Source organism: Channa argus, chromosome 5, assembly GCF_033026475.1.
Source record: "Channa argus isolate prfri chromosome 5, Channa argus male v1.0, whole genome shotgun sequence".
NCBI classification, from domain to species: Eukaryota; Metazoa; Chordata; class Actinopteri; order Anabantiformes; family Channidae; genus Channa; species Channa argus.
Window position 1 is genome coordinate 15,535,497 of NC_090201.1, and position 26,703 is coordinate 15,562,199.

Here is a 26,703-nt window from a genome sequence, read left to right on the forward strand (position 1 = left end):
CAACGGCAAATTACAGTTGCAACCTTACGTACTCTGGTCCACGTGGTGGCGACAGTTTACCATCGCGTTCCTTTACCGGCGTAAAAAAAAAAGCTGAAGAATAACGTACAACGTAATTGAGCGTCGCCAGCTAACGTTAGCTTAGTTTAGCTGTGCAAGTGGTATGTCTTTGTACAGATAAAACAAGCCACCAAGACAAATTCATCAAAGCTATCGTTCCTGAGAAGCGACAGAAATACACGTTAGGTATGTGCTAAAGCTACAAACAGCACTTGTAAAACCAACTAATGTTAGTCTTCGGCCGCGTCAGTGCGTTGAAAGTGAACGTTTTTCTGTGAGGCAGACAGACATGTTGACCTAGCTAATGCTAATGACAGGGAGCTAACGGTCTGTAGCTAATGGTAATGTTAGCAGACAAATGACAACAGCTACAGTAAGACTAACGCAAAGTGGGACAGTTGTTTTCTTGATGCTCTTGTCACTTAACTCTAGCTAACCAAGTTAGTTGTCCCTATGTAGATAACCTTACCTGTGTAGCCTATGAGTAGGGCAAAGTATTGGGTTCAGGTTTTTCATGTAGCAGTTTAAACTGACTGTCAAATCAGGTATTTGTCACTAGCGGGCCTGGTTTAATAACAAGTCATGTCAGTGACCTGTTCATTAGGGACACTTAAGTCTGCAGAGTTCTGAAATTTGGATTCTGTCATTTTTATTCTCTTTGTCTTTTGTGGTAGCTGTACATAGGAAGGTGCTGTCTCTTACAGAATATTAAATGTCGTTGTCATGTTTAAGGTAGAATAATTTTCCTTCACTGTGTTGAAAAAACAAAGGTTTAGTCAGAATAAAAATGTGTATCTAATTTAACTGTTTTCCTTTGTATGTTTTTATAAAAGTAATGTTTCTATTTGTTATAATAATTTTCAATAAACTAACCAAATGTCCTATGTGTAATTGTTATAGGTGTTATATCCTCAAGGTCAGATTACATCTGGTACAGTAACACTGTAGCACCACTGGCAGTACTGTGACCCAAGAAAATAATGTGTTGCAGCTGAAGATGGGTGGTAGCGGCTCCAAATCCAAAGGATTTTGGCCTTTTTCTGGCTCAGGTAGTGTGGATGATCCAATCAAAGATGGAAACGAGCAGTCACTGTCGAGAGTTAGGGGTTTCCCAGGTGCAACCCCTTTTGTGTTTACTAGACGAAGGTAAGTGTAGCCTGAGCATCATGAAACACAATCAACCATTTTTCCACAAAATATTATAGCAGACTAATATTATGAGATTTTCTAATAATCATACTGCTATACACTTTTAATGCACACAATACATCTTACACACATTGTACATACATTTCTACAGTTTTGTAATTAGTTTGGTGTTTGTAATTTTAACATTTGTTTAGTCAATCTTCTGTCAAGAATGTTCCGCAGCGAAATAGCTCCATATAAATAGGAGGGCACTGCTCAGTGCCTGCAGATGTGGTATTCCAAAATGATGTGGAGTACATGATGTGAATACATCCCAAGAATGACCCCTAACTGAGTGTTTCAGTGTTTGACTCCCTTTTAGGTAAACTATATGCTGCCATGCACAAACGACCCAGGATACAGCACAAGTAACTTAAGCAGTTAGTTGTGTTTTTAATTCTTAGTGGAAGTGGTTGATGGAGTAATACAAAGCTGTATACAATTAAAAGTACAAATACAAAAACTCTACTCTAGTAAAAGTAGATCTATCACAGTGAAATTACTACTTAATTAAATGTAAGTACATGATTTATAATTTACAATTAAAAGTATTACTAATGAGTATTAAAAGCAAAGGTATCTTACCTTTTTTTTTTACTTTTCTGTGGACCAGTGCTCCTTTATGTTTGTTGTTAAATTACAGATAACTTTACTATAATCACTGATCATCATACACTGATCAGCCACAACATTGACACTGATCCTCCTAATAATGTCATGGAGGAGAAGGGCCAGCATGGCCACTTTGAGTAGTCTCTACTATACTCTCAGTACGAGTAAAACTGGAAGTCATGGCCAAACAAAATTCTCCACTACATTTGCCACCCTAAATCTTTGCAGATTATTTGTATGTTTTACTTAATACAAAAAAAATTACTCCAGGAAACAAACAAGAAATTTTAAACAACACTGATTATAGTAATCTTGGCAAAACATGTAGAGATCACTGATGGTAAAAGTGGGGCCAGATTTTTTATCTTCACTACAGTCAGGGCTCCACATTGTTAGCATTTCACTTGCATTTCCCAGCAAAAATAAGGGTGCACAAATGTAAAAAATAAATATTTGGTTGGAAGCATTTTATCTGTACTTTAGAGGTCACAGAGAGAGATTAGTTAATCAGAAAATATGGCTTGGGAGTTGATGATGCAGCCTCCTTGTGAGAGTTAACAACAGTTATATATATATATAATATATAATTAAGTTTCAAATTGACCAGCCATATTTTTCTGCAGCACTAAATACAACATGCTCACAGAAAAAAAAATCTACACATGATGATTAATTACTTCGCTTTGCTGCAGCTCTATGTTCTTTGATGAAGATGGTGACTTGGCCCATGAATTCTATGAAGAAACAATTGTGACAAAAAATGGACGTAAAAGAGCCAAGCTGAAGAGAATTCACAAAAACTTAACACCTCAGGTGAGGAAATGTAAACCAAACACTAGAACTTTACTTACACATTTTCTCTTATCAGTCTAAATATTTTTTATGTTTTTGTGTCCTTCCAGGGAATTATAAAGCTGGACCATCCTTGCATCCATGTAGATTTCCCAGTTGTCCTCTGTGAAGCCTGACTATGTCAGTGGAGTATGTCAGACTAGCCACTGTGTCAACTCCATCCTGTGGTGTCCCCTACAGCTGGAAGCCTGAAGCTATTTATAATAACATGATCTCTTGATATATGATGCCCTTACGTGGACAGGCTGATGCCATGTGTGCTGAGCCTCTGCATGTGATCTGTTTTTGGCTTGTGTGCAGTTAGACACAGAATAGGTCACCAATGGAGATGTAGAAGGGCCCAAAGTTAGAAAATCAGTTTACAGGCAGGGGTTTGTGTTTGTATGTGTATGTGTGTACAGTCACAGGATGAAACGAGTCCTGGATTTAATGCTGCACGTTGTTCTCTGGTATGATTCGGTAACTCTAGGAGTTAAAGGAGAAGTCAACCAGTTCTTTCTCCTGTCAAGGTCTAGAGTAACAAGTTATGGTGTGCACACTTTGTTTTTTTTGGGGGGGAGGTCACTGTCATGACTTCCTTTTATTATGCATGGAACAGTATCTGCTTATCAGTAATAGTCCTCTGGTAATTGACAATCAGTGGCCCATCAAATCGGAAGTGAAATAATGTCATAATGTTGGATGGACAGTGACTTCAGAGCTACACATGTACATAACAGCAGTGAGTTCAATAAGAGATCCTGTTGTTTTTTTTGCTGCCTTGGCAGACTGTTTCACTTTTAATTTATTATAATTGTTTTTTAATTACAACTTGAAATGCTAAACTGTGTCATAGTCCTTTTTTTTTATATTCATACTTTGGCCTGTGTATGTGGAAACATTTACAGAAACTATAACCAGTTGCTTTGTGACCTTAGTACAGTACAGATCCAATAGTCCCCATGTTAAATAAAAAGTGATAATGCAAATCTGGGATTTTAAGGACTTTTAAATTCACTATGATAAATATTTGGAAGATTTTTCCAATGTTTTAGGGACATAAGTTTGGACTATTGCTGTATATTACAGCAACAGCAGCTTTTGTATTTGAAACTGGAATGTGATAAGAATAATGGAAGTTTCTGTAGGAATTATCCATCTGTATCAAATGTAGTTAGCCATCTCAGCTTTTATATAACAATTATTTTGCAAGCTAGTCAAATAATCTTTTGTAACTCCAGATAATTTGGCTTTTTGGCAAAAGTTGTAAACACTAAAATGAACTGAGAAGCAGTTCAAATAGTGGAACTAATGCTTCTGACCTCCACCAGAAGAGGAAATTACAAAGGCAAATTCATCTGGAGATGAAGTTTGTCTATTTGTGTTTTCTAATAAGCAGAGTAAAGCCATAAATGCGGTCTCCATGGAAAAGGGTTATCCATAATGCTGTCTGCATTATTGTTCTCCTCAGTGGATTAAAAGGGCAGGGCCAAAATCCACTCCACTTTATTGCTTCCATGAAATTACTATCTACATTGTGCTTTTGGCTGAGCCTGAGAGAGACATTACACCACAACTCCTTTTTGTTGTTTATTGTACACAGCTTTATAATATGCAAGGGTACAAGGTGAATTGTTGCATTGGGTTTTAAAGGAAAGCCTAGACTCCGCAAACCACCCTGTCACCAGAAGAGGCATCTGAAGTATTTATATAGTTTACAAGGTCAATTTCATGAAATGTCTTTGCTATTGGTCCCAACAGAGATCCTACAAAAGATGTTTTTTAAAGAACTTTTCTGACTGAGGTATGATTATCTCGCTTAGTTTAAAGGTTTCCAATAAGTTCTATTTACCTTTTTTACACACATCACAAAACTGTAAACACCGTAAACCTGTGTTTAGAACCAGTCTCGACATTAAAACAGCAGTTCATGCATCTGTAACTCTCACAGTAAAACTTATTGCGATATTACTCACTGAGACATTTATCCAGATAATGCAACATATATTCCAAAGAACATTTCAAAACACATCAGCAACTTGGTCCTCAAAATAATCCTCATAATGGATTCTGAAACCTTTATAACAGATCCCATGTTTGATTGTGTGTGCGTGTTTTTACCCAAATGCACTTTAAACTTCTGTCAACAACTCAAAACCACTATTAAGTCATGGCAGAATTCATCAAGCACAATTTCAATTGGTTTTACAGTAAATTCTTTCAGTTAAGCCATAGTTCAATGAAGTTATAAACTATGCTGTCTATTATTTAACTTGAAGTAGCTTAAACAGTAAAATTTTGTTTTGCAAACCTGTCAATTACATTACAGTGTTATATACTGTATTTTAAACATACAGAAGATTTGAATCTGGCTCAGATGATGATGAAGAAGCAATCAAAGAATTATTTTCTTCCTATATGTAGGAATGACCAGATGTTGATCTGCACATGTGCAGTATAAAAAGAGAGGTCAAACAGAGGTGGAGTCAGCAAGATATTTAAACACAAGTCAGCATTGGAATTCAGCATAGTATGAACAATTGCTGTTGGCTGCTCTGATAAAGGGAACCCAGGTTATGATAATTGAGCCCAATAACTTGACTTTTCCATAACAACGTGAACAAGCTGATTGAAGACTGTGGGAATTAGAGAGGAAGAAGTGACTGGTAAGAGACATCGAGTCCAGCATCTAAAAAACCGCCTTGTTTGCTTCAATTTTATAACACATATTGATATGACCAAAGATTACTAATACCTGTTCATAGTCAAGCCTAATGGATTGACAGCTTTTATAATAAAGGTTTAAATTTTGTAATGAAAAGATAATCAGAGCTTTTCTGTATACTCAGATTTCTGCATTGGATTGTATTAGATTGTACAGGTGTACCTAATGAAGAAGCTAGTGATTATATATTAGTAAAACGCTTCTTACAAATGTAGCATGTAAATGCATCACTATCTAATGAGTGCTTCTTCATTCATGCAGATTAGACTACAACGTTTTACATTGGAATAACGAGAATGTACCTTATTACAATTAAAGTTACAATTTATACTTTGCTTAAATAAACAGGTTAACAGGAAGCTGTTAAAATGTTATTGAACTATGTTTAATATTTTGTCTTGTCAATAAAATGTCTACAGTCCGCTTTCTCAGTCTCCAATTCACACAGAGGGTTCGGGAAACGATTACTCAGGTCTTATGTTAGAGGGGTGAGCGACGCTAGAATGTAATTTCCAATTCACATGTATGCTTAGTGTGAATAAAATCTTGTTACGATTTTAGTTTTCATTGATGCTGTAATAAATTCCCAAACACTGTTAATACAAAGGACCAAACGCGCTAAAATTCGACTTTCATTACCCCCCCACCCCCACCCCCCAGTGACACACTCGATGGTCTAATCTGTTATTGCTCAACGTGTTCCGTCACCAACACTTCTCTTTAGCTTCGCTGGAAGAATTGTTAATCATAATGACGGACTGATCGGACTTTTATTCTTCATTTGGCTGGGCACTGGAAAAGCAATTTAGCTGATATTACATGAATGGATTAAGCCCGCGTCGTTGGCTTTATCGTAACAGGTTAGACTGGACAGAAGGAGGAAATCACTGGGGTAAAGTGAACCCTTGTTACATAGAACGCGGTCTAGTCAGCCGCCGCTGTAATTTTGTTGTTTCTCTTCCTGTACTTACGGTAAGGCGGCTGCAGTCGATGCGTAAAAAAGGCTGAGGGATTGTTGCACGCAGACATGTTAATGGTGTAGTTAATGAAAGTGTATTATTTCACACATTGTTGAAATATGTCTAAAATATGTCTTACTATAACATAAAGCATACTGTCAGTAAAAATTATATTATGTAAATTGGTGTATTTCCCTCCTGACCATTATAATTCAATGTTTACAGTAAAATTGGTATAGTAATAGTATGCTTCATTCCAAACAGGAATGCCTTAACAGTGTCAAGTAAATTCTAAAGAAAACGTTATTATCCGTTCTAACATTGTTACTTGCTATGACTTCAGGTGATTTCCTAATTAATTTATTTAAACATTGTTAAGTTAAATTGCTTTAAATTATCCATGGTGAAAATATGCATCGATTTTAAAAAAGGATGCATGTAAAGTATATATAAAAGTTAGAATGACATTTTGGAGTCGCCTCTTTAATGCATTAAAATGTCATCAAATTTCCGATGTTAATAATACACATGTTTCTAAACAGTAATGCATTTAAGTTTTAGGAAACTTCTAAAGAAAATATTTTTATGAGAGTCCACACATGGACTCCATAACTTTTCAGGTCACTTTCTCTTTAATGTATTACGACCATGTACAGTTAAATGGGTTTCAAATTGTCCCCAGTGTCCGCTGCTTATGTCTACTAGCGGTTAAATGACTAATTGTGGCCAAGCATTTTATTACATATAGTCAATAAATGTACATTTCACATAATATAATGATTTACTAACACTATACTTAAACTCAACTAGTTGACATATAAAGACCTATTGCATTTCTCTGTGTGCAACAATCCTTGAAATGTTACGCATCCATTTTGGCCGCTCCTAGTACCCGTACCCTAAATACTAGATAAGATGCGTACTACATTTTCAGCGGCTGCTGGCTTCATCGAGTTCTAGGAAGCGAAGGCTCAGTTCACTGCAGTGAGGAAACTCAGCTAATTTTGTTTCAATGTCAGAATTGAGCTAATTTGGCTAAGGTACGCAAACTTAGTTTGTGGATATAATAAGTTGAAAGTTGCCTGAGAGAAAAGCTGCCAGCCTATTGTTAAGTAGATGCATTTGTTGTTTTGTTTTTGAATTACAAGTTACAAATGATATACAAATCAAAACGTAAATGAAACAGGAAATTGACTTGTAACAGTATTAATGATACTTGATAATAAACTAAGCTAGCTACATTACATATGTTATAGATGGAGTAATTGATGTTTATGTTTATGTTTTTTATGTTTATCATCATTATTTATTCGCCTATTTGTGAGATACTCCCTGAAACTCAGTCTAGATGAGATCATGTTGGTTTCAGAATATTACCTTAAAGTTGAAACATCATCACCTTGGATAGTATGTATAGATATTTGGTATTAGTTTGGTTTCATTTTTGTATGAATTTAACTCTTTATCTCTTTATTTTTTATTTTGTAGGAAAAAAAAGAAAGAAGGTTAGCTGTGACATGGAGGCGGTACTTCCTTCTGTCTTCACAGCTGGTCAGCCTTCTTGGTTGCTTCTGACTCTGTTTACATCATGGACAGCCTTGTGCTCAGCAGATGTAAAGCAGACAAGGCTGCCATTATATTCCCAGAAGCCAGTTCTTCTTGCCTGGAATGCCCCAACACAAGAGTGTGATCCGCGATATCGTATAACTTTATCTTTGAGCCTGTTTGACATCGTGGCATCGCCCAATGAGGGCTTTGTCCGACAAAATCTAACAATTTTTTATAAGGAACGCCTTGGGTTATATCCTTATTATAAGCGTGATGGTACAGCAATAAATGGAGGCCTTCCACAGCTTGCCAGCCTCACTCAGCACCATGAAAGAATGCCTGATGGTGTGCAAAAATATATACGTGAGCAACAGGCAAAAGGGTTGGCTGTTATTGACTGGGAGGAATGGCGCCCATTGTGGATCCGAAATTGGGATAGTAAAGATATATATCGAAATAAATCTCGGGAAATGGTGGCCAAAAAGAATCCTACCTGGAACCCAGAACAAGTGGGAAGAGTAGCACAGCAAGAATTTGAGCTAGCAGCTCGTATATTTATGTTAAATACTCTAAAATATGTCAAAAGTACGAGGCCCAATCAGCTCTGGGGCTTCTACCTGTTTCCAGATTGTTACAATCATGACTACAAGAGTGACCTGAAGAACTACACAGGCCGATGCCCTGCGGTGGAGATGGCTCGCAACGATCAACTTAACTGGTTGTGGATGGAATGTACAGCACTTTACCCATCTATATACATAGGCTCTGTACTGAACTCTGCAAATCGTGGGCGCCTTTTTGTCCGATACAGGGTGAAAGAAGCAATGCGCCTGGCTTCTGTTGGGGATGGATTAGCTCGTCCCGTTTTTGTTTATACTCGACCTACTTACACCAATCAGATGACCCTCCTAACTGAGGTTAGTTAGCTAGAGCAATTTTGGCCCGTCAATAATGTTTTTTAAATAATCAGTAAATCTTTAATAATTAAAAATGTATTTAAAGATGTAACTTAATTGTTGCGTCTGACAAGCAGCTGAAAAACACAAATAGAAATGTTTATTGTGAAAGAGGAATTTAGAAGAGCAGTAAATCCCTACATGCGAGGGAATATTTTTTACTTTGTCTACTGGAACAGTTATAAAAAATAATCAATTCAACTACAGATTAATGAAATGATTTATTTTAGATATTTTTTATTGCTTAAGTTATCCTACAGTACATGTCCAAAGATGTTGCCATCTCCTGATAAAACTCAGTCTCTAGCCTACTAAACCGTTGTGCACTGCTGCTTTACAAGAAATGTGTGTGTGTTTTGAGTTCATTGACAATCACTGAACTCAACAACAACAAAAGAAACCTTATTTCAGCTTTGTAGGTGCTGTAATATGGGACTTCCACTGTTTTAAACCAGAGCTTTAAATAAAACACCAGTCAAGACTTTAATTTTGTTAAAAGTGTATGATCTTAGCAACCATTTGAAATATTGAGTTTCTCATCATTGTATGCAAACTCCTGAACGGTGTGTAAACGTTTTTCAGACAGATCTGGTCTCCACCATTGGTGAGAGTGTTGCCCTTGGAGCTGCCGGGGTAATCTTCTGGGGGGACACCTCCTATGCAAGCAGCAATGTAAGTGCTATCACGTCTCTTCACTTTTGTTATCAAATAGGCTGTGTGGTAATGTTTTTTTTCCCCTTTTAGGCGAGCTGCTCTATCCTAAATGAGTATCTTAAGGGACCACTGGGCCGATACTTGCTAAATGTGTCTACAGCAGCAGAGCAGTGCAGTCAGGAGGTGTGTAAATCCCACGGCCGTTGTCTTCGCAGAGTACAAGATCATGATGTGTACCTTCATCTCAACCCCTCAACACAAAGCATCACAAGTCACAATGGGCGGCTGAAGGTTACAGGATTACCTAGCAAAAGCCAGCTGTCTCTTTTCCACACACACTTCCAGTGCCAGTGCTATAGTGGGTACACGGGTAAGGACTGTGCTCAGAAAGAAAAGGAGCCAAATAGAGCTTCCTCTGTCTTCAGGACCTGGCCTCTTTGCCTTTTACTCCCACTAGGACTCCTCACACTGCTACACTGAGGAAACTGAGAAGCTTTCCATTTCTGCCGAGCCTGAGAAGGACAGCCTAGACCTTTTGACCGTAAATTTATATGGTATTCTGGAATAGTGATAGTGATGCATTGATAACAGCAAATTTGCATCACAATATTTAAAAAATAATTTTATCATTTCTTAACACATTCTGCCATGCTCTATTCTGATTTATACTATCCCTTCAAATTCAGAGGTGTTGTAGCGTCATTGTGGGGCTGTCCCCACATAGAAATGCCTTACAATTATTTTTTATTTATGTGTAAATGGTCCTATACTGAATTTTCATCTTCCTGCCTAACCCCAACAGTATTTGTTGATGAACTGCTAAGTGTTAGGACACATAATCAAGTGATTGAAATATAAAATAGTATTATACCACAAGATGATAAATTAGATTAATATCTCTGGTTTATTGTAACAGCTGGACCTGTCTGTTTCAGATCATAAATGTGCCTTAGCTACAAAGTGGTCTTTGTTTTTTTAAGTTTCTTTTTTCTTTTTCTTTTTTCAAGTTGTGATGTGTCTGTAGTTTTCATCTCAGCCCTCTTTGGATCTCATTGCTTTATGCTAAAATTATGCTAATATTACCTCCATAATGCCTACCAGATTTTTTATAAATAAGAAAAAATGTATATAAAAAGAAACAGGATGACAGAACAGTTAAAACAAATGTTACTGTTTGTTTTATACAAATGGTATCCCGATTTACATAGATAGATATAACAAGTAATGTTAGAAACATTTACTTTAAGCATCCAGGTGTAATCTTTCATGTTTTTCATGTTTTCATTTACCTGTATACGGAACAATTGGCTGTGCAGTTTACACAATAATCAGTTTTATTTGACAGTACATTTTTTATATTAGCTCATTGCCAAGTAACTATTTTTACTTACTACTAAAATGATTTCTTTAGCTGCAAACCTGCATTTCCACAAAATTTCTGTTGAGGTGAACCTGAGAAATTATTTTGCTGGATATAGAAGCATGTATGTTTACAACCATTACATTACTAAATACGATGGTGTTTTAGATGTGTAAATCTTGGGGGAGAACAAATTAATGGTTATCAACCATTAATGGTTACCATTACCTTATCAACCAATTTTTTGCTTCCACAAATCAAAATCCTTGTCCATAATCGCTTACACATTGTACTTTATGCACAATTTAGCTTTAGTCCAAATGATGTAAATTCAAATTGTCCTCCATTTTAGGTCAGAGATTTCCAGGAAGAAGAGTCCTGGTTGCTAAATCCAGGGATTGTTCTTTAAATTTCTTAAGGAATCTAAAAATCTGTATGTAAACAGGAAGAGCCTTATGGTTTTGTGTCATTCTTTTTACTACCAGTATTCTAGACACATAGTAGTGCCAACCATTTTACTGGGATACCACAGTGTTTTCAGATTGAACAACAAGTGTTTCCAATCTGACTGGCAGCCATTTATTCCATTCATTGCGCAGCAACACTTAGGTCAACATAAAACTTAACATCAATTTAAGATCCATTACATTGAATAAAAAAGAAAAAACTGTCTGTTCTCCTACTTTTGATAGATTCAACAAACTCAGTGAACACTGGTTTATAATAATCAGAAATCATTATAAACTATTATATAACAATATAATCTGTTGAGTAAAGAACAACATGTTTTAATTCTTTTAAGACATTTAAAAATGCTGAATTGCATTCAAGATTATATAGACTGTGACTTGTCATCTGACAATGCAATTTCTATATAATATACTGAAAGAGGCTCTTAAAGGTGTTCATTCAAAGATAATGCATTGGAACAAAACTGACCAAAATGTTGCTGTGTATGTGCAATTGAATCTGTGTGATGGTGTTTTCATCACTTATTCACCCCAACCTTCTCGTTTGTATATCAAACTTGTTTAGGAAATTAATTTAAAGCCTTATTTTGCCAATGTTTACTGATGTTATTGTTCAAAACAAACCTGGAAAAACTGGAATTAAGGGTTTTGTATTTGAAAAAATCTGTTTATATTCAGCTTTTGTATTACAAATTTCAATATTAAATAAAGGAATTTCAGTGTGATTCTTATCTTATGTTTTTTTCAGTGCAAACTATAGTCTACTGTTTTCAACTGTAAGCAGAAACCATTTTCTATTTCTCCAGAGATGTCCACAGCTTATACGCCTTTTTAATGGAGACTCTGATGTTTTAAATGTTATTAATTTAATATAAGCAGAGGTTTACTTTTTTTTGCAAAAAATTAAAGTGTGATTACGTAATAAATACACTAATGTAACGTTGTGCACGTTTACAACCAAAATATGATAAAATTTATTGCCATTTGCTCGGGTACCAGTTGCTGTATATTCACACTGCAAAGCTTGAGTTACCTTGTTTTTATTTTATTTTAGAAAATGCAGGACACGTTCCAATTTATACATTTCCAAAAACATTTTATTTTATAGTTTATGCAGCAAAAGGTGCTTATTTCTAAGGTGATAACATTAAGGTTTAATTGTATTTGTTTTACGCATGTATTTTCTCACAGCATTAGTAGGAAATGACCTCAAGCGTTGTTGTGTGCAGCTAGTAATGTTCTCCGTCGAGGAACAACCTCTAACATATAACAGGCACGTATTGATCTGATTTTAGTCACATTTTTGGTTGGACAGTTTATATTAAAACTTTATTTAAAGCTTTTTATCAATCTCACATTGAAGGGATTTTGAATGAAATTCTTTCAGTTAAAATGTATAGCCAGCGTTAGAAAATTACTCTTCTCTGTTCGGGAAAAGCTAATGTTACCACCAACAACGGCTAGGAGCCCTGCAGAAGCATTTCCCATCACTGGCCACCAGCAATGCAGGAGTTAGGAGACATGACAACCCAGCAAGCAGCCTCGTACTTCTGTCAGTGAACGTGTTCCATTAGCTAGTATCCTTGTCGGTATGTTGTCTCTGGTGCTGCATTTTTACTGCTTAACTTATTTTCTTGTACAACTTGTCATTGTACAGATATTTAGCTAGTATGTGAACGTTACAAGTGCGACACACCTAGCTAATGTTAGCTTTTTTTTTTTGCATATTTTGACTTAATTACATTCGTCAGCATGCCATTTCTGCAATATAACATATTTTATTCTTCCCAGGGTTACATATATTTACGTTTCTTGAGATTTGGGATTTTCCTGCATTCATTCTGTAAACTTTAACCACGATTAACTTCAAGCAGCTAACCTTATATTACACTGTTTCAAGCGGGGATTTAACTAGATGCTCCTAATTTACCAAGGGTTAAACTTCTCAAGTTAATTGCAAATCTTTTACAAAGATTTTGTTCCAGTTCCTTCACGAATGGTAAAGCATGTTGATAGTAAGGAAGTTATAAAAATGTTTAAGTCTGCAAAAACATACATTTTTCTCACCCAAACTGTTGTTATTTTTTAACAATGTTTTTAAATGTGGTACTTAAAACTAAACAAATTGCTAATACTGTAGGGATAGAGTTTATATGATTGGATCTCAGATACTGCACTGTCTACCACTTTTCCTAGATCGTTCATTTGGACAAAATGAATTTCTTGCGTAATCGACTTGTTGTTCTGGGCCTGGTGTTGCTGGCCACAATACTACTGTACCTGCTGCTGCCATCCATTCGCCAGGGCAGCATGGAGCCATCTCTTGAAGCTCAACGAATGGGGCTGATGGTTACTCCTGATCCTCCACTTCCAGCTATCAATGTTTCCATACGTACCGGACAGCTGCCTGGAGACCCTCCGCTGTTCTTCAGAGAGGCTTTGCCTGTTGATGGTGCTGGACGACAAATTTTGCCAAGGTGAGTTGGAAAAAGCAGCTTTGTTCACCTATGGCCATATGCTATATTTGTTTGCCTATATACTTGTTATAGGCAGATTGGTAGCTCAATGGGTAGAGCAGCAGGATGGGATGCGGATGTCAGAGGGATCAAATTCCAGCCTACCCACCAGATGTGTCCCTGAGCGAGACACTCAGTGCTAGCTCCCCGGGTGCCCCCCTTGTGGCTGCCCACTGCTCCCCCCTAGGGTCATGGGTTAAATAGAGAGAAAGTATGTTTAATATGTATATGGGCTCAATGATAATAACGGTTATAAATTGTTTTAATTAAAAATTATTGGAAAACACACTAATTTTTTTGTGCAGGTTGCAAGTGGTTCTGTTGCATGGCCAGGCGTTCACATCCAAAACCTGGGAAGAAGTGGGAACAATGGCTCTGCTGGCAGCTAATGGATATCAGGCCTTAGCGATGGACCTACCAGGTAAAACCCATGTTTTATTTCACACAATGACCACTAATCTTTTTGATAGCAATCATATCACTCTAAAACTAAAATATTACTTTGTTCTTATGCAAATATTTTGAAACATGTAAAGAAAATGTGTTTTTCAAACATTCAGAACAAAATTACCAAAATGTATCAAAATAAATGATAAAGAAAATAAGAGTTTTTAGGACTCCTGCAAATATTATTATATAGTAATATTGTATTGTGTTGACAGGCTGTTCCATGATGGAGATAGGGGTAAAAACAACAACAACAAAAATTTAATACGGCCACTGTTATACAATGTGTTTTGTCTATTTTTTGCTGTGCTTTCTTGGTTGACAAATATTTTTTATATGCTTTCACTGGTCACTTCATTTGGTACACCTATTCAAACTGACCTTTACCACATATATCTAATCAGCAAATTACAGGGCAGCAACTCAAAGCATTTATGCATGGTTAAGACCATGCTGAAGTTCGAACTGTGTGTACAATAGAAGATTGGAAAAGCGTTGCCCAGTCTGATAAGTCTACAGTTCTGCTGCGACATTCCGATGGTATTTTTATGCTGCCTTGTAGCAACAGTTCAGTTCTGGTTTTGGTAATGTAATGCTAGAGTGGCTATTTTCTTGGCACACTTTGTGCCCCTTGGTACAGATTGAGCATTGTTTAAATGCCATAGAGTACCTAAGTATTACTGGTACTAAAAGCAGTATAACGCATGTCACAAAGCTAAAATCATCTCAAACTGGTTTCTTGATAATAGTCACTAGATCTCAATCCTTTTAGGCAGCTTAAGGATATGGTGAAATGGGTGATTCCCATCATGGGTGTGTAGTAGCCAAAAATAAGCTTGAACTGCATGGTTATATCCATGTAGACCAAATCTGTAAGGAATGTTTCCTGCACCTTGTTCAATCTACACGACAAAGAATTAAGACAGTTCTGAAGGCAAAAGTGGCCCCAACCTGGTATTAGCAAGGTGCACCTAATAATAAAGTGGCCAGTGAGTGTACTGTAAAATCCAACGGCATAAATACAGGTATGAATGGCTGTTGTTTGTGCCGTTTTAGGATCTGAGCACACGCATTTTGTGACTATACTGATTGAAAATAACCATGTCTTTCACAAATTCTACCTCTTCTCATAGGATATGGAAAATCCCCTGACTCAGAAGCTCTGAAGACTGACCAGAATCGAGTGGACCTTCTATCAAGGTTCATGGAATCCTTGGGTGTCAGGGCAGCTGTGCTTTTGAGCCCCTCCATGAGTGGACATTACTCCATTCCCTTCCTCATGAAGAACAGTGCTCAGCTACATGGCTTCATTCCCATAGCACCAGTTGGTACCCGAAGTTACACGCCACAGCAATACCAAAATATTCAGGTGAGGGAAGGATAGATTATGGTGATTAACATATTAGAATAAATACAACAGATAAGAAAATAGTCATATTAGTAATGTGAGTAAATTTCATAAGTGTCCTTGTGACGTGAACTTTTGCTTTAAATGGGAATACGCCCCATTGAAATATGGCCAAAGGAACCCACTAGGGGGACCTATTGTATTGCTTGTCTTCCTAATCTTTATGCCTGTGTCTGAAAACCCATTAAGTACTGAATCAGAGCAATGTTCACTAATAGTTAGGCCACGTGGTAGTTTTATTTAATTTTGCCTCTACCTGACTCCTGGTTTGTAGTGTGGCAGATTGTTTGGGATTTTAGTTAAGTAAAAATATATTTAGGTTTTTGTCTGAAAGTTTTCACATTCTTCCCGTGCCTGCGTGGATTTCCTTGGGTACTCTGGTTTCCTCCCACAGTCAACAGTGTTAGGTTAATTGGTGACTCTAAATTGCCAGTAGGTGAGAAGGTATGTGTGGATGGTTGTCTGTCTTTGTACGTCTCTCTGTGTTTGCCCTGAGATAGACTGACAGTCTGTCCACGGTGTACCCTGCTTCTCACCCAATGTCAGCTGGGATAGGCTCCAGCCCCCCACGACCCTAAAAAGCATAAGTGTTTACAGATGATGGGTGGATAGATGTATTTAGGCATATGCACCTAAAAGCTCAGCGCTAACTGGAACAATGAAGTAACCAATATGTAATATACAGAAGCCAATAACAATTATGACAGTTTCAAAAGTAGTGAAAAGGCAATAAAGCTCAGTATTTTTACAAAGCTGTAGAGTGACACAGGTCTGTGCATGAATGTGTTTATGCTTTGCCGATTCTGTTGTTGACTTCTCACTTCTGCATGCTTTTCAGACTCCCACACTCATTGTGTTTGGAGCACTGGACACAAATCTGGGTGCCCAGTCCCACAAGAATCTTATACAACTTCCTCATCACTGGGTGCTCAAATTAGAGGGAGCCCGCCATGCCTGCTACATGGACAAACCCAGAGAATTTCACCAAGGATTGATCAACTTCCTCAGCAAACTTAAATGAAATGCATAGAAGAAGAGGAGTTAAAAGGTGGAAAATAACAGACAGAAAAGACAAAAATAGATAAAGGAAACCATTTCCTCTAAGCAGTGGTTTAGTGTTTTGACAGCTTTACTAAAAAAAAAAAGTACTGTGAGCAGCATCACACTCATAATATCATTACCTGAAGCAAAGATCGTTGGCATGGGAGTTGGTTTTGTTAAATGGAAAATAGCATGTTGTAGTGGCAGGTAACAATATAGCATTTACAATTTTGCTGTTAAGGTTTTTTTTTTTTTATAGCGTCAGCTTATTTAAAACTAGTGTCAGGCTTATAAGTTATGAGTTTTGCTTCATGTTTCTTTCGTAATGTAAAAGTGTGGAATGTTTGCTTTACTGTTACCATTTTTGTAGGTGACATGTACTGTAAATATGTAAATGTAGCAGGTGTCTGTGTTTAAACAGCTTTTGTTCAGTTCACAATTCACAAGCAGGTTTGTATATTAAGATCTGGTAACTAATTCCTTAACAAAAGTAAACAGGTACACGCTGTAAAAAATGTATGAAAGAAGATGAATGATATAAAATCATAAAAGCTTACATTTATTTATATAATAATGCTAAAGTTATATGTAATATATTTGCAACAATTTGGATTGTGCAAAAAATAAATTTAAAGTAAGATGTGCATAAGTTTAAATAAAAACTAAAATGTAAAAAAAAAAAAAAAGTCATGAAGTGAACTAAAGGTCCTGATGGTGTATTTTATACATTCTTCTTGAAAAATTGTTGTATTGGATACACACACAAAAAATACCCTTTTAGAGCTACATTAACTCTAAAACGGAATAAACTGCAAAAGTAAATGTACATACTAGCTTTTTTTCCTGTTAAGTTTAATTTTGAATGCAAGAGAAATGTGGAACTTTTTACTTTTAATAGGGGGCTTTGCTATATTGCTACTCCATTCAATTCATATTTACTTCATCACTCGTACAGTAGTTCAACCCTTCGCTACCTTTATTGGCTGTTGTAAAGATTAAGTTGCATTGGTAAATTGCAACAGTGACTTTTTTGTTCCCCCTTTTGCCCCTTTTGTTAGTCATCTGAAGAGAAAACGGAAATAAGTGTCAAAATAAGAAAAAGAACCAAGTAAAAAATAATGTGTGTGTTTACTGTGTCCATATCAGGGGTCGTAATAATATTTAATTAGTGTTACATTATGGAATATTGCAGATAAACAGTGACACCCTGCGTTTTTTTTCTTACATTAATTATGAAGCCTCTATAATGATTAAACCTTTCTGATTAATAGTGGCACGTGTGGCCTGCTCAGTCAGGCGACACACACTTCAAGCTCCTGCATGTGTTTGTCCAAGTAATATATGTTTAGCCAATAAACCCAAATCTGGCTTCTTATAATAATTTTTTGGACCACCTTAAGTGGTATAGTCCAGAAGAAGACATTTTACCGTAGCATTTTAAATCTTGACCTCTGAACATGGTACTTTGACACAAAATGAATAAGGGCTTGTTGCTCTTTTTCCTCAATTTCCACTGTTGTATCCTCTCAGTATTGAAAAGTCTGAAGAAAATAATACTCAAATATAACAATGGATATCACAGAGCATCAGAATACTCAATGTCAAGACATTTTACTGCAGCATTTTAAATCTATATACCTCTGAACATGGTACTTTGAAACAAAATGAAAAAGGCCCTATTTCGGTTTTTACTAAATTTTCCACTGCTGTATCTCCTCAGTATTGAAAAGTATTGAAAAAAGAAAATACCCAACTATGACAGAGAACATCATATATATTCTTATTCTTATATTCTTAGAATATTTGATATCAAGAAATTTTACTTTAGCATTTTAAATCTATTGACCGCTGAACATTGTGCTTTGAAACCAGAAGGTGAAATCCGTTTACATGTTTCTGCTACTGTGACGAAGTGTGCATGGAATCTGTGTTATGTAAGGGTAACGGTCACTACAGAGCAGCAGCTCCTTTCTTTTTAATGTAGTTGTTTATAGTATTATGTCCTTATAGGCAATGACACCCTTTGAGGTTTTTGACAGCAAGTTACAATAATAATAATAATATTAATGTTTCATTTCTAAACAGTTAAGATTTAAGAGAATGATTTATCTTTATGTTATAACACAGTTCCACTATTTCTAAAATATGAACCTTTTGCATTGGAACCAATTGGCATTTTACCTGTAATAATTACACATTATGTTACCTGATCAATAGACTGATAGAAAACCATATATTACCAACAGCTTTTATTTATTTACTTGAATAGAAATTTCATTTGTACTTTTACTTAAGTACAGTATTTGAGTACTTCATCCACCACTGCTCCTTAGCTTTCTGTGGTTCATCTTCAATGTGGTACGCACCATGATACCGAACAGCACAGTGACCCCTTTTCAAATGGGACCAGAGGGAGCGTTAGAACAACCTCAGGACTGCTTCATGTGTACTGAATGGACACTGCTGGAGGAGAACAACTTTGAGACCTATACCTTGTCTGTACTGTTTTACATCAAAAGCTGCATAGACATTGTCACCACTACCAAATGAATATGGGCATTCCCCAACAACAAGTCCTGGATGACCAGTAATGTGCGCTTCATGCTAAAGGCTCGAAATGCAAATTTCCATTCAGGTGACACACAACAGTACAGCGAGGCCAGAGCAAACATGAAGAAAGGCACTACAAATGCTAAAGCCATGTTCAGGCAAAGTATAGAACAAAAAAACATTCTAAAAGCTCAGATCCCCGCCGAGCATGGCAAGGTCATCCACCGACAACCATCCTGCAGCCTGCTTATGTGAGACATGCCCTACTAAACGTCAACACCTGTAAAGCAGCTGGCCCAGCTGCATTCCATGACGGGTTCTCAGAGAATGTGCTGCAGAGTTAGCTGAGGTATTTTTACATATATTTTTACAGTAAAATGTCTTAATAATAAGGTTGGTCATATTCCCTGCCATATTTGAAAAACGTTTTATTACTGAGGTTTTATTACTGAGTTCAAGGTACCATTTTTATAGTTTAATTCAGGAAAGTACTTTTATTAAATAATTGTTTGCTTTACCGCGCAATGCCCTCTTCTGGTGCAATACCACTTTTAAGGTGGGCCGAAAAATTCGAATAGAAGCCAGATTTGGGGTTATTGGCTAAAAATATATTACTTGGACACACAGTCGCAGGAGCTTGAAGTCGCTATGTGTCGCCTGACTGAGCAGGCCACACGTGTCACTGTTAATCAGAAAGATTTCATCATCATAGAAGCTTCATACTTAATGTAATAAGAAAACCTCAGTAATTATCCGCTATGTTCCATAACATAATACTAATTCAATCTTTTTAACGACCCCTGATATTGACACTTTTAGGGGGAGCGAAAAATTCGGCTGCGAATAAGACGCCAGATTCGTTTTGGCCTCGACCCAAACACGTACCGATGTCGTTGGACATTTATTTTGAAGGGCGACAGTGGGCCCAACCAGTAGTAGCCGGCCAACACTGGGGGCTGCTACTCACCTGACTGAACGACTGGCTTGTTGACTGCACGGGGTGAGTATTGAGCAAGAAGTCTAAATAAAACGGTGGTATTAACAGTACTGTAATGTGTTTACTAGCTCCAGTTCTAGTTTGTTGACCAGCAGTTTAGACGGAGCTTCAGCAAAGAGACCATAGTAAGTAAGTGCAGGCTAGCTAGCTTGTTTAACTATTAAATTAGTCAGATGAAGCAGATGTGCTTCAAGCAGGTGTCCACAGGTACCAGATAACCCTGTTTGATATACAACTAGAAGATAGTCTGTAATGTTGCATGCGTTACGGGGTTTAACACTGAATGTTGACAGAACAAGAGGAAGAGAGATTAGATCCCTCTCATTTAACGTAAGGTTGCCATGCTTGACTATATTACAGTATGTCGTATTATGTTATTAATGGCACGGTGTCCGTGTCCTCAGAGCGATAAGCACACCACATCATGCTGCCTGACAAAGACGGTCCAGGTGTTGGAGGCGGGTACACGTTTTCTGAGGGAGAGGACCCCTCTGTTAGCCTGTTTAGAGAGTACCTCCGTCTGAAAACTGTCCACCCTGAGCCCGACTATGGTGAGATGCTTTTTGTTATTGGAAATTAAATCGAGGCAGTGCCCTCTGCAAATGTCATAGTTGTATGTTTTTATTATCATTGGATGTCCAGCAGTTTTTGTGGTTTGGATTATTCCAATATACCAATATATCCTGCTGTGGCCTCCTCTAGTTTACATAGTATTTCTATGTTTATTCTGTTATTATACTTCAATATTATCAGTCAGATCATATTCATTTAAACACCTAGAGTAAGAAGTAAATATAAAAATTAAATGCGTGAAAGTGTAAAATGAACTGTTTCATTTGCTGCCTTGTCAAAGTCCAGTTTTTATCTGGGTCAGTTAGACTTTAATCTTTCTGTTAATTTAGAAGACTGTGTTCTTCAAAGGAAAACAGGTGCTGAAACAGGGCCTTCACTTCACTGATCAAACTTTGTTTATGGGACACAAAGAACTTGTAGTAGAAAAGGGCAATCAGGTTAAAAGAACATTTCACAATCTTTTTAATCATAATCAAAATCCACAATCTGAATTGCATGTCTTTATGTTCCTTTACAATTTTAAATTCACTGTAAGGGACAGACAAAGTAGAAATAGCCAGTGAAGTAAATTTATTTTTTTCTATTATTCTACTGGTTCATCAGCGTAAGTATTCATATGATACAGGAGTAGGACGATATAAAATAAAGCAATGTCTCAGTTCAGCTGAAATGATCTTTAGAACCAATTGCAAAAAATCATCATCTGATTTTCCAGCTTTACCTTAGAGAGTAACCGGGTTAGTGTTATTTAGGTCTGAATGCCTTTACACATTGACCTGAATGAGAACCTGAGACTTTACATTTTCGAAACTATTAATATTTACACTATGAATCTCCTGTCTGTTTAATCATTTAAAGATGCTGCTCTTCGGTTCCTGGACAGAATAGCAGAGGAGCTTGGGCTCCCAATGAAAAAGATTGAGGTGTGTGTCACTGGTTGTTATTTAATCCACGAAGAGAACCTTTGCTTATTTGCTTTACATAAAGTATTTTACCAAAATTAGTAATATTTCCTTATGTGCCCATCTGTGATTCCCTCTCCTTAGGTCTTTCCTGGCAAAGTTGTGTCAATCATGACATGGGAAGGGAGGAACCCGACCTTAAAGTCCATCCTACTGAATTCCCACACAGATGTTGTGCCTGTTTTCCAGGTATGGCTGTTTGTTTATGGTGTTACAATGCTGTTATTGCCCAACAGACATGGAAAAAAAAAATAGATTTGATATCAATCTCTTCTCCAGGATCAATGGAAATACGATGCTTTCAGTGCATTCAAAGATGCAGAGGGCAACATTTATGCCCGGGGATCACAGGACATGAAATGTGTAACTATACAGTGGGTATAAAACTGACTTGATAACTTGTTTTTTAAACAGGATTTCTGGTCTAGTGTTGTTGTGATCTATGTTCTATGAGAAAAACCCGTTTTTGCATTCGCTCACCCAACCTGCATAATGTCTTGTTTCCTATTTCTGTCACAACTCTGCTGCTCCTACTTTGGTTATCTGTAGGTACATCCAGGCAGTCAGAAGACTGAAGGCAGAGGGACAGAGACTGATGCGCACTGTGCATTTAATGTTTGTCCCTGGTAAGATGCATGATTGGTTTTTCATTTACTTTATGATTTGCTTAACCTCTAAATGTTGGTGAACCCGCATAGGTGTTTTCACTTTTTTGCTGCATTAGACCCCATGACATCTATCTCATAACACAGTCTGTCAGTGTTTGTGTTGGCTGACTAAGCACATCTGTTCAAAGTTGAACAAAGGTGTACTCTGACCTTTATGTCTGTTGGAGACACAGGAAACACATGCTTGAAAATATCTGTTGTACAGTCTTTGATAGAGATGAAATGGGAGAAAAAGCAAATATACATTGATGTAGATCAATTGATGTGGATCAATGTATATTTGGATCTACAAAGATGTATATCAGTCGCTGTAGCTGAAAGTGTGATGAATGCAATATGTAAGGAAGCAGGTATGAAACTGATTCATGTATCAAATTATGGGGATATGAATTGCATTTTGAATTTATTTTATTTGTTTTACAATTTGTAGGAATTCAGTTGTTTTTTTAAAAAGGATAGTAAACAACATTTTGTTTTTAGATTCAGCTACTACAACCCATGCTAAATATGTTTTAATAGTATTTATTGTCATGTTTATATTATTATAGTATATATTTAATGGTATATATATTGTATATTATACATTTATATTGTATATAGTATATATTGTTTACAGTACCATTACCCATTGCAACTATAGGTAACAATGGCATCCATAGTTTTTACTTACACAAAGCCTTAGGTTTAAGTCAGCATATCAGTCATGTGATATTTTGCCTGCTGAGTTGAAATGAACTGGAAGCAACAACCTAGCACGCACAAACCAGCACCGTTTCATTGGTACATGAAGTGACTTTACAATATTGCCGGCATCATCAGTTTCTCCCATGTTTAGCTTGCTTGCTTTGCACTGCCATATGAAAAAATGACATTTGTTTTATTCCTTTTTTTCATTTTAGATGAAGAAGTTGGTGGACACAAGGGAATGGAAACGTTTGTGAAGCATCCAGAGTTCCAAACATTGAACATTGGCTTTGCCCTCGATGAAGGTAAATAGATGTTTCAACATAAGAAAAACATTTTCTTAAGTTAATGAGTAAAAACCTGAATGCTCACTAAGTGACTTTGTTGAATATCAGGTTGTTGAGCTCAAACCATACCCACAGAAAATTGTCATACTGAGAAAAGAAGGTAGAAAGACAGGTAGAAAAAAGGAGAGAAAGAAAATCAAAGGGTAACTATGGAAACAGCTATTGTAAACGTACACACACACACATACACACAGGAAATCCATAATGTCATTAATGTGAATGTATTTCCACCTGCAGGCTAATGATTTGATCGAAGTTAACAAGCTTCAATAGTTGTATTTGATACAGAGCCAAACTTTGGTTTGATCTTGAGATACACAAATTCCGAGAGAGAATGTGGGTTAAAGACTAATGACCTGATGTTTAAATGTTATTATATTACCCATTGTTGTGCATTAAATTCATATTATTGAACTATTATTTCTTTTCGTTTTTTTTAAGGCTTACACGCATGGAGTTGTAAATCATATATCGTAACATATACATATATACATACATATACATATATACCTTTGCTCCACAGTATGTGATTTGTTTTTTTGTCTTTCTGCATGTGTTCTGTAGGTCTGGCTAATCCTGGGGAGGCCTTCACTGTATTTTATGGAGAAAGAAACCCCTGGTGTGAGTATAATATACACATAACACAAGATTTCCATTGTATCATACGCCATATATTTAAAATCTTATGACGAGGAAAAAAAAGTCATCAACCATGACTTCTCCTCCCCAGGGATCACCATCCACTGCCCAGGCAGCCCAGGTCATGGGTCCAGGTTTGTGGAGAACACAGCTGCAGAAAAGCTGGTAAGTGTCAAAGTCATGTTACCATACCAGTTAATAAAACCATTTATAAAACCTGTTTTCTGAGCGGTACTTTGTCAGTCACCACGCTGCTTTTCCTTTGTAGCGCCAAGTCATAAACACATTCCTGGAATTCAGAGAAATGGAGAAACAGAGGTGAATATACGTAAGATATGGGCAATACACAATATTGCATATGGTTAATGGCATGATAGAGTTTCTCACGTCTTTTGAAGTAGGTCAGTGTGATAGGTTTATAAGACAGCATAGCTATACAACATCCTTTTTTTTTTTTTAAACATTTGCAAGCTATAGGGCTGAATTCCCTAAACTCCAAGTATGGAATATTCCCTCTAAGCTTGTTTTCAAACATCAGATATAATTAATAAGCTAAAAGCAGCTCACACGAGCTGTTACAGTCTACGTTTAGACTATTCCAACAGTGCATAAAGGAATTTCACTGAGTTGTGAATCTGCTTATGGCTGTTTCCTCCAAGAGTAATGCTAAAATATGCTTCAATTTGAATTTACAAACTAAACTAATTCAATTTTAATTAACCCACCAATTTTAGTATTGTCACTATATTGTCTGTAAGTAGTAAATAAAATCAAATAATGATCTCTAGGACACTTTCAAGGTAATTAGATGATTAAATGTGTAAATATTATAAGACATTTAGCTCCTGAGTGTTATACAAATGTCTGTTATTTGTTGTTGGGTATCAGAAACAACAGAATTACTTGATTAGAGGTCAATCTACAAATATACTGTTTATTACAGGAATTTCATTACTACTTTGTGTGAATTTCAGGTTAAACACCAGTGAGTGTCTTACGCTTGGTGATGTCACCACAGTGAATATGACCATGGTCAGAGGCGGCGTGGCGTACAATGTCATTCCAGCTGAAATGGATGTCAGCTTTGACCTTAGAATACCACCCACAGTAAACCTACAGGTGTGTGGATCTTTGGTTGTGATGGTGTGATTTTACAATACATTAACTACAATAACTCTACATTAACCTGTAACTTATTGTCCTGCCAGGAGTTTGAAAAACAGATTAAACAGTGGTGTAAGGAAGCAGGAGAAGATGTCACGTATGAATTTGCTCAGGTAAGTGCAGCTAGATAAACTCATAATTCAGTTCTGTTATAGCTGTCTGGGACTTGTTGTTTAACAGACTAAATTACTTGGCATCATTTGCAGAAACACATGAACCAGAATCTTACATCAACAGCGGAGAATGATCCTTGGTGGAGCACCTTCAGTGCTGCATGCAAAGCAATGTGAGTACACTGTACACGCTAATACATATTTTTTCTATCAAACATGTCACTGCATGGGTCCATTAATACTTTTTGAACAAGAAGGGAGCTCTACAACAAAGACAAGCCAAAATAAGATAATCCACACAGTTTATTCATTTGTTTTGTATATATAGAAAGTGTTGAAAATACAACAAATTTAGAGTTCAATTGAAAATTCAAACATTAATTAATTAAATAAAAAGGTGACAAAAACATAAGGTACTATAGGTGTATGTTAGATCTGCTATTGTGTTCTTTAAGCTAAGGCTAATGTCAGTATATCCACTGTAGGAATATGACTCTGGAAAAGGAGATATTTCCTGCTGCCACGGATAGTCGTTTTATCCGAGCGGTAAGTATAAATACTGGGTGAGTCCACAGCAGGGACAGTAAGAAAGTACCTTCTGTGAATGTGTATGTATTGGTCAATTTCTTAACCTGTTTACCATAACATTTATTGGCTATCTATGTTGGATAAATCTAGATTGGTATCCCTGCTATCGGCTTTTCCCCAATGAATCGGACACCAGTCCTGCTGCATGATCACAACGAGTATCTGAATGAGCAAGTCTTCCTGAAAGGCATCAGCGTGTATGAGAGGCTTATCCCAGCTCTGGCCAACATTCCTGCCTTTCCTGATGAGGCTTAGACAAGCCCTCATTTTTAATCCTCTCTGAAACTTGTAATATTAATTGTAATATTTACAGAGATCACCAAAGAATAACATGTATAGTACATTATTAAGCAACACTGAATACTTAGCCTTTGGTATATTGATTTTTTTTTCTTCAGGATTCTCAGGTTAAGCTTTGCATCACTCAGTATTACAGCATTGTTTTTGGCATTTTTGTGGCATTTGACATTGGCAATTGTGTGCCCTTGTGTATGCCCTCTTAATGAAATATAATCTATTATGTAATCATGTTTCTATTAGTATCAAATAGTTGAATGAAATACGGCTGCTTTTAGCTTGATTTTAAACTATGATTCCACAGATAGAATGTATTCAATAAACTACAATTGAGTAAATATACCGT

At 36.6% G+C, this 26,703-nt stretch overlaps 4 protein-coding genes across 8 annotated transcripts; all 4 read left to right on the plus strand.

The window, feature by feature from the left end:
- Window positions 1-100: 100 nt before the first annotated feature.
- On the plus strand, window positions 101-6,277 carry tusc2b (tumor suppressor 2, mitochondrial calcium regulator b). Its single transcript, XM_067504384.1, has 4 exons — window positions 101-246; window positions 961-1,206; window positions 2,553-2,673; window positions 2,763-6,277. Exons 2-4 carry the CDS (start codon window positions 1,058-1,060, stop codon window positions 2,826-2,828), a joined length of 336 nt encoding a protein of 111 aa, XP_067360485.1. The 5' UTR covers window positions 101-246; window positions 961-1,057; the 3' UTR covers window positions 2,829-6,277.
- Window positions 6,140-12,088, plus strand: hyal2b (hyaluronidase 2b). Of its 3 annotated transcripts, none has more exons than XM_067504381.1 (4): window positions 6,140-6,276; window positions 7,864-8,840; window positions 9,462-9,551; window positions 9,624-12,088. In XM_067504381.1, exons 2-4 carry the CDS (start codon window positions 7,893-7,895, stop codon window positions 10,011-10,013), a joined length of 1,428 nt encoding a protein of 475 aa, XP_067360482.1. In that variant the 5' UTR covers window positions 6,140-6,276; window positions 7,864-7,892; the 3' UTR covers window positions 10,014-12,088. The 3 variants fall into 3 exon arrangements, with proteins under 3 accessions (XP_067360482.1, XP_067360481.1, XP_067360483.1); XM_067504380.1 differs by having other exon boundaries at window positions 6,172-6,308; XM_067504382.1 differs by lacking the exon at window positions 6,140-6,276 and adding an exon at window positions 6,321-7,415.
- A 513-nt stretch (window positions 12,089-12,601) lies between these two features.
- abhd14a (abhydrolase domain containing 14A) lies at window positions 12,602-17,470 on the plus strand. Its single transcript, XM_067505034.1, has 5 exons — window positions 12,602-12,952; window positions 13,560-13,840; window positions 14,185-14,300; window positions 15,460-15,695; window positions 16,573-17,470. The coding sequence occupies exons 2-5, from the start codon at window positions 13,578-13,580 to the stop codon at window positions 16,753-16,755; spliced, it is 798 nt and encodes a 265-aa protein (XP_067361135.1). The 5' UTR covers window positions 12,602-12,952; window positions 13,560-13,577; the 3' UTR covers window positions 16,756-17,470.
- Window positions 17,471-20,168: 2,698 nt separating this feature from the next.
- LOC137127706 (aminoacylase-1-like) lies at window positions 20,169-26,695 on the plus strand. Of its 3 annotated transcripts, none has more exons than XM_067505033.1 (15): window positions 20,169-20,325; window positions 20,727-20,873; window positions 21,754-21,818; window positions 21,942-22,046; window positions 22,137-22,231; window positions 22,407-22,483; window positions 23,425-23,514; window positions 24,121-24,177; window positions 24,287-24,360; window positions 24,464-24,513; window positions 25,170-25,314; window positions 25,404-25,472; window positions 25,566-25,645; window positions 25,958-26,018; window positions 26,151-26,695. In XM_067505033.1, the coding sequence occupies exons 2-15, from the start codon at window positions 20,747-20,749 to the stop codon at window positions 26,313-26,315; spliced, it is 1,260 nt and encodes a 419-aa protein (XP_067361134.1). In that variant the 5' UTR covers window positions 20,169-20,325; window positions 20,727-20,746; the 3' UTR covers window positions 26,316-26,695. The 3 variants fall into 3 exon arrangements, with proteins under 3 accessions (XP_067361134.1, XP_067361132.1, XP_067361133.1); XM_067505031.1 differs by having other exon boundaries at window positions 20,307-20,447; XM_067505032.1 differs by having other exon boundaries at window positions 20,316-20,451.
- The last annotated feature ends 8 nt before the right edge of the window (window positions 26,696-26,703 follow it).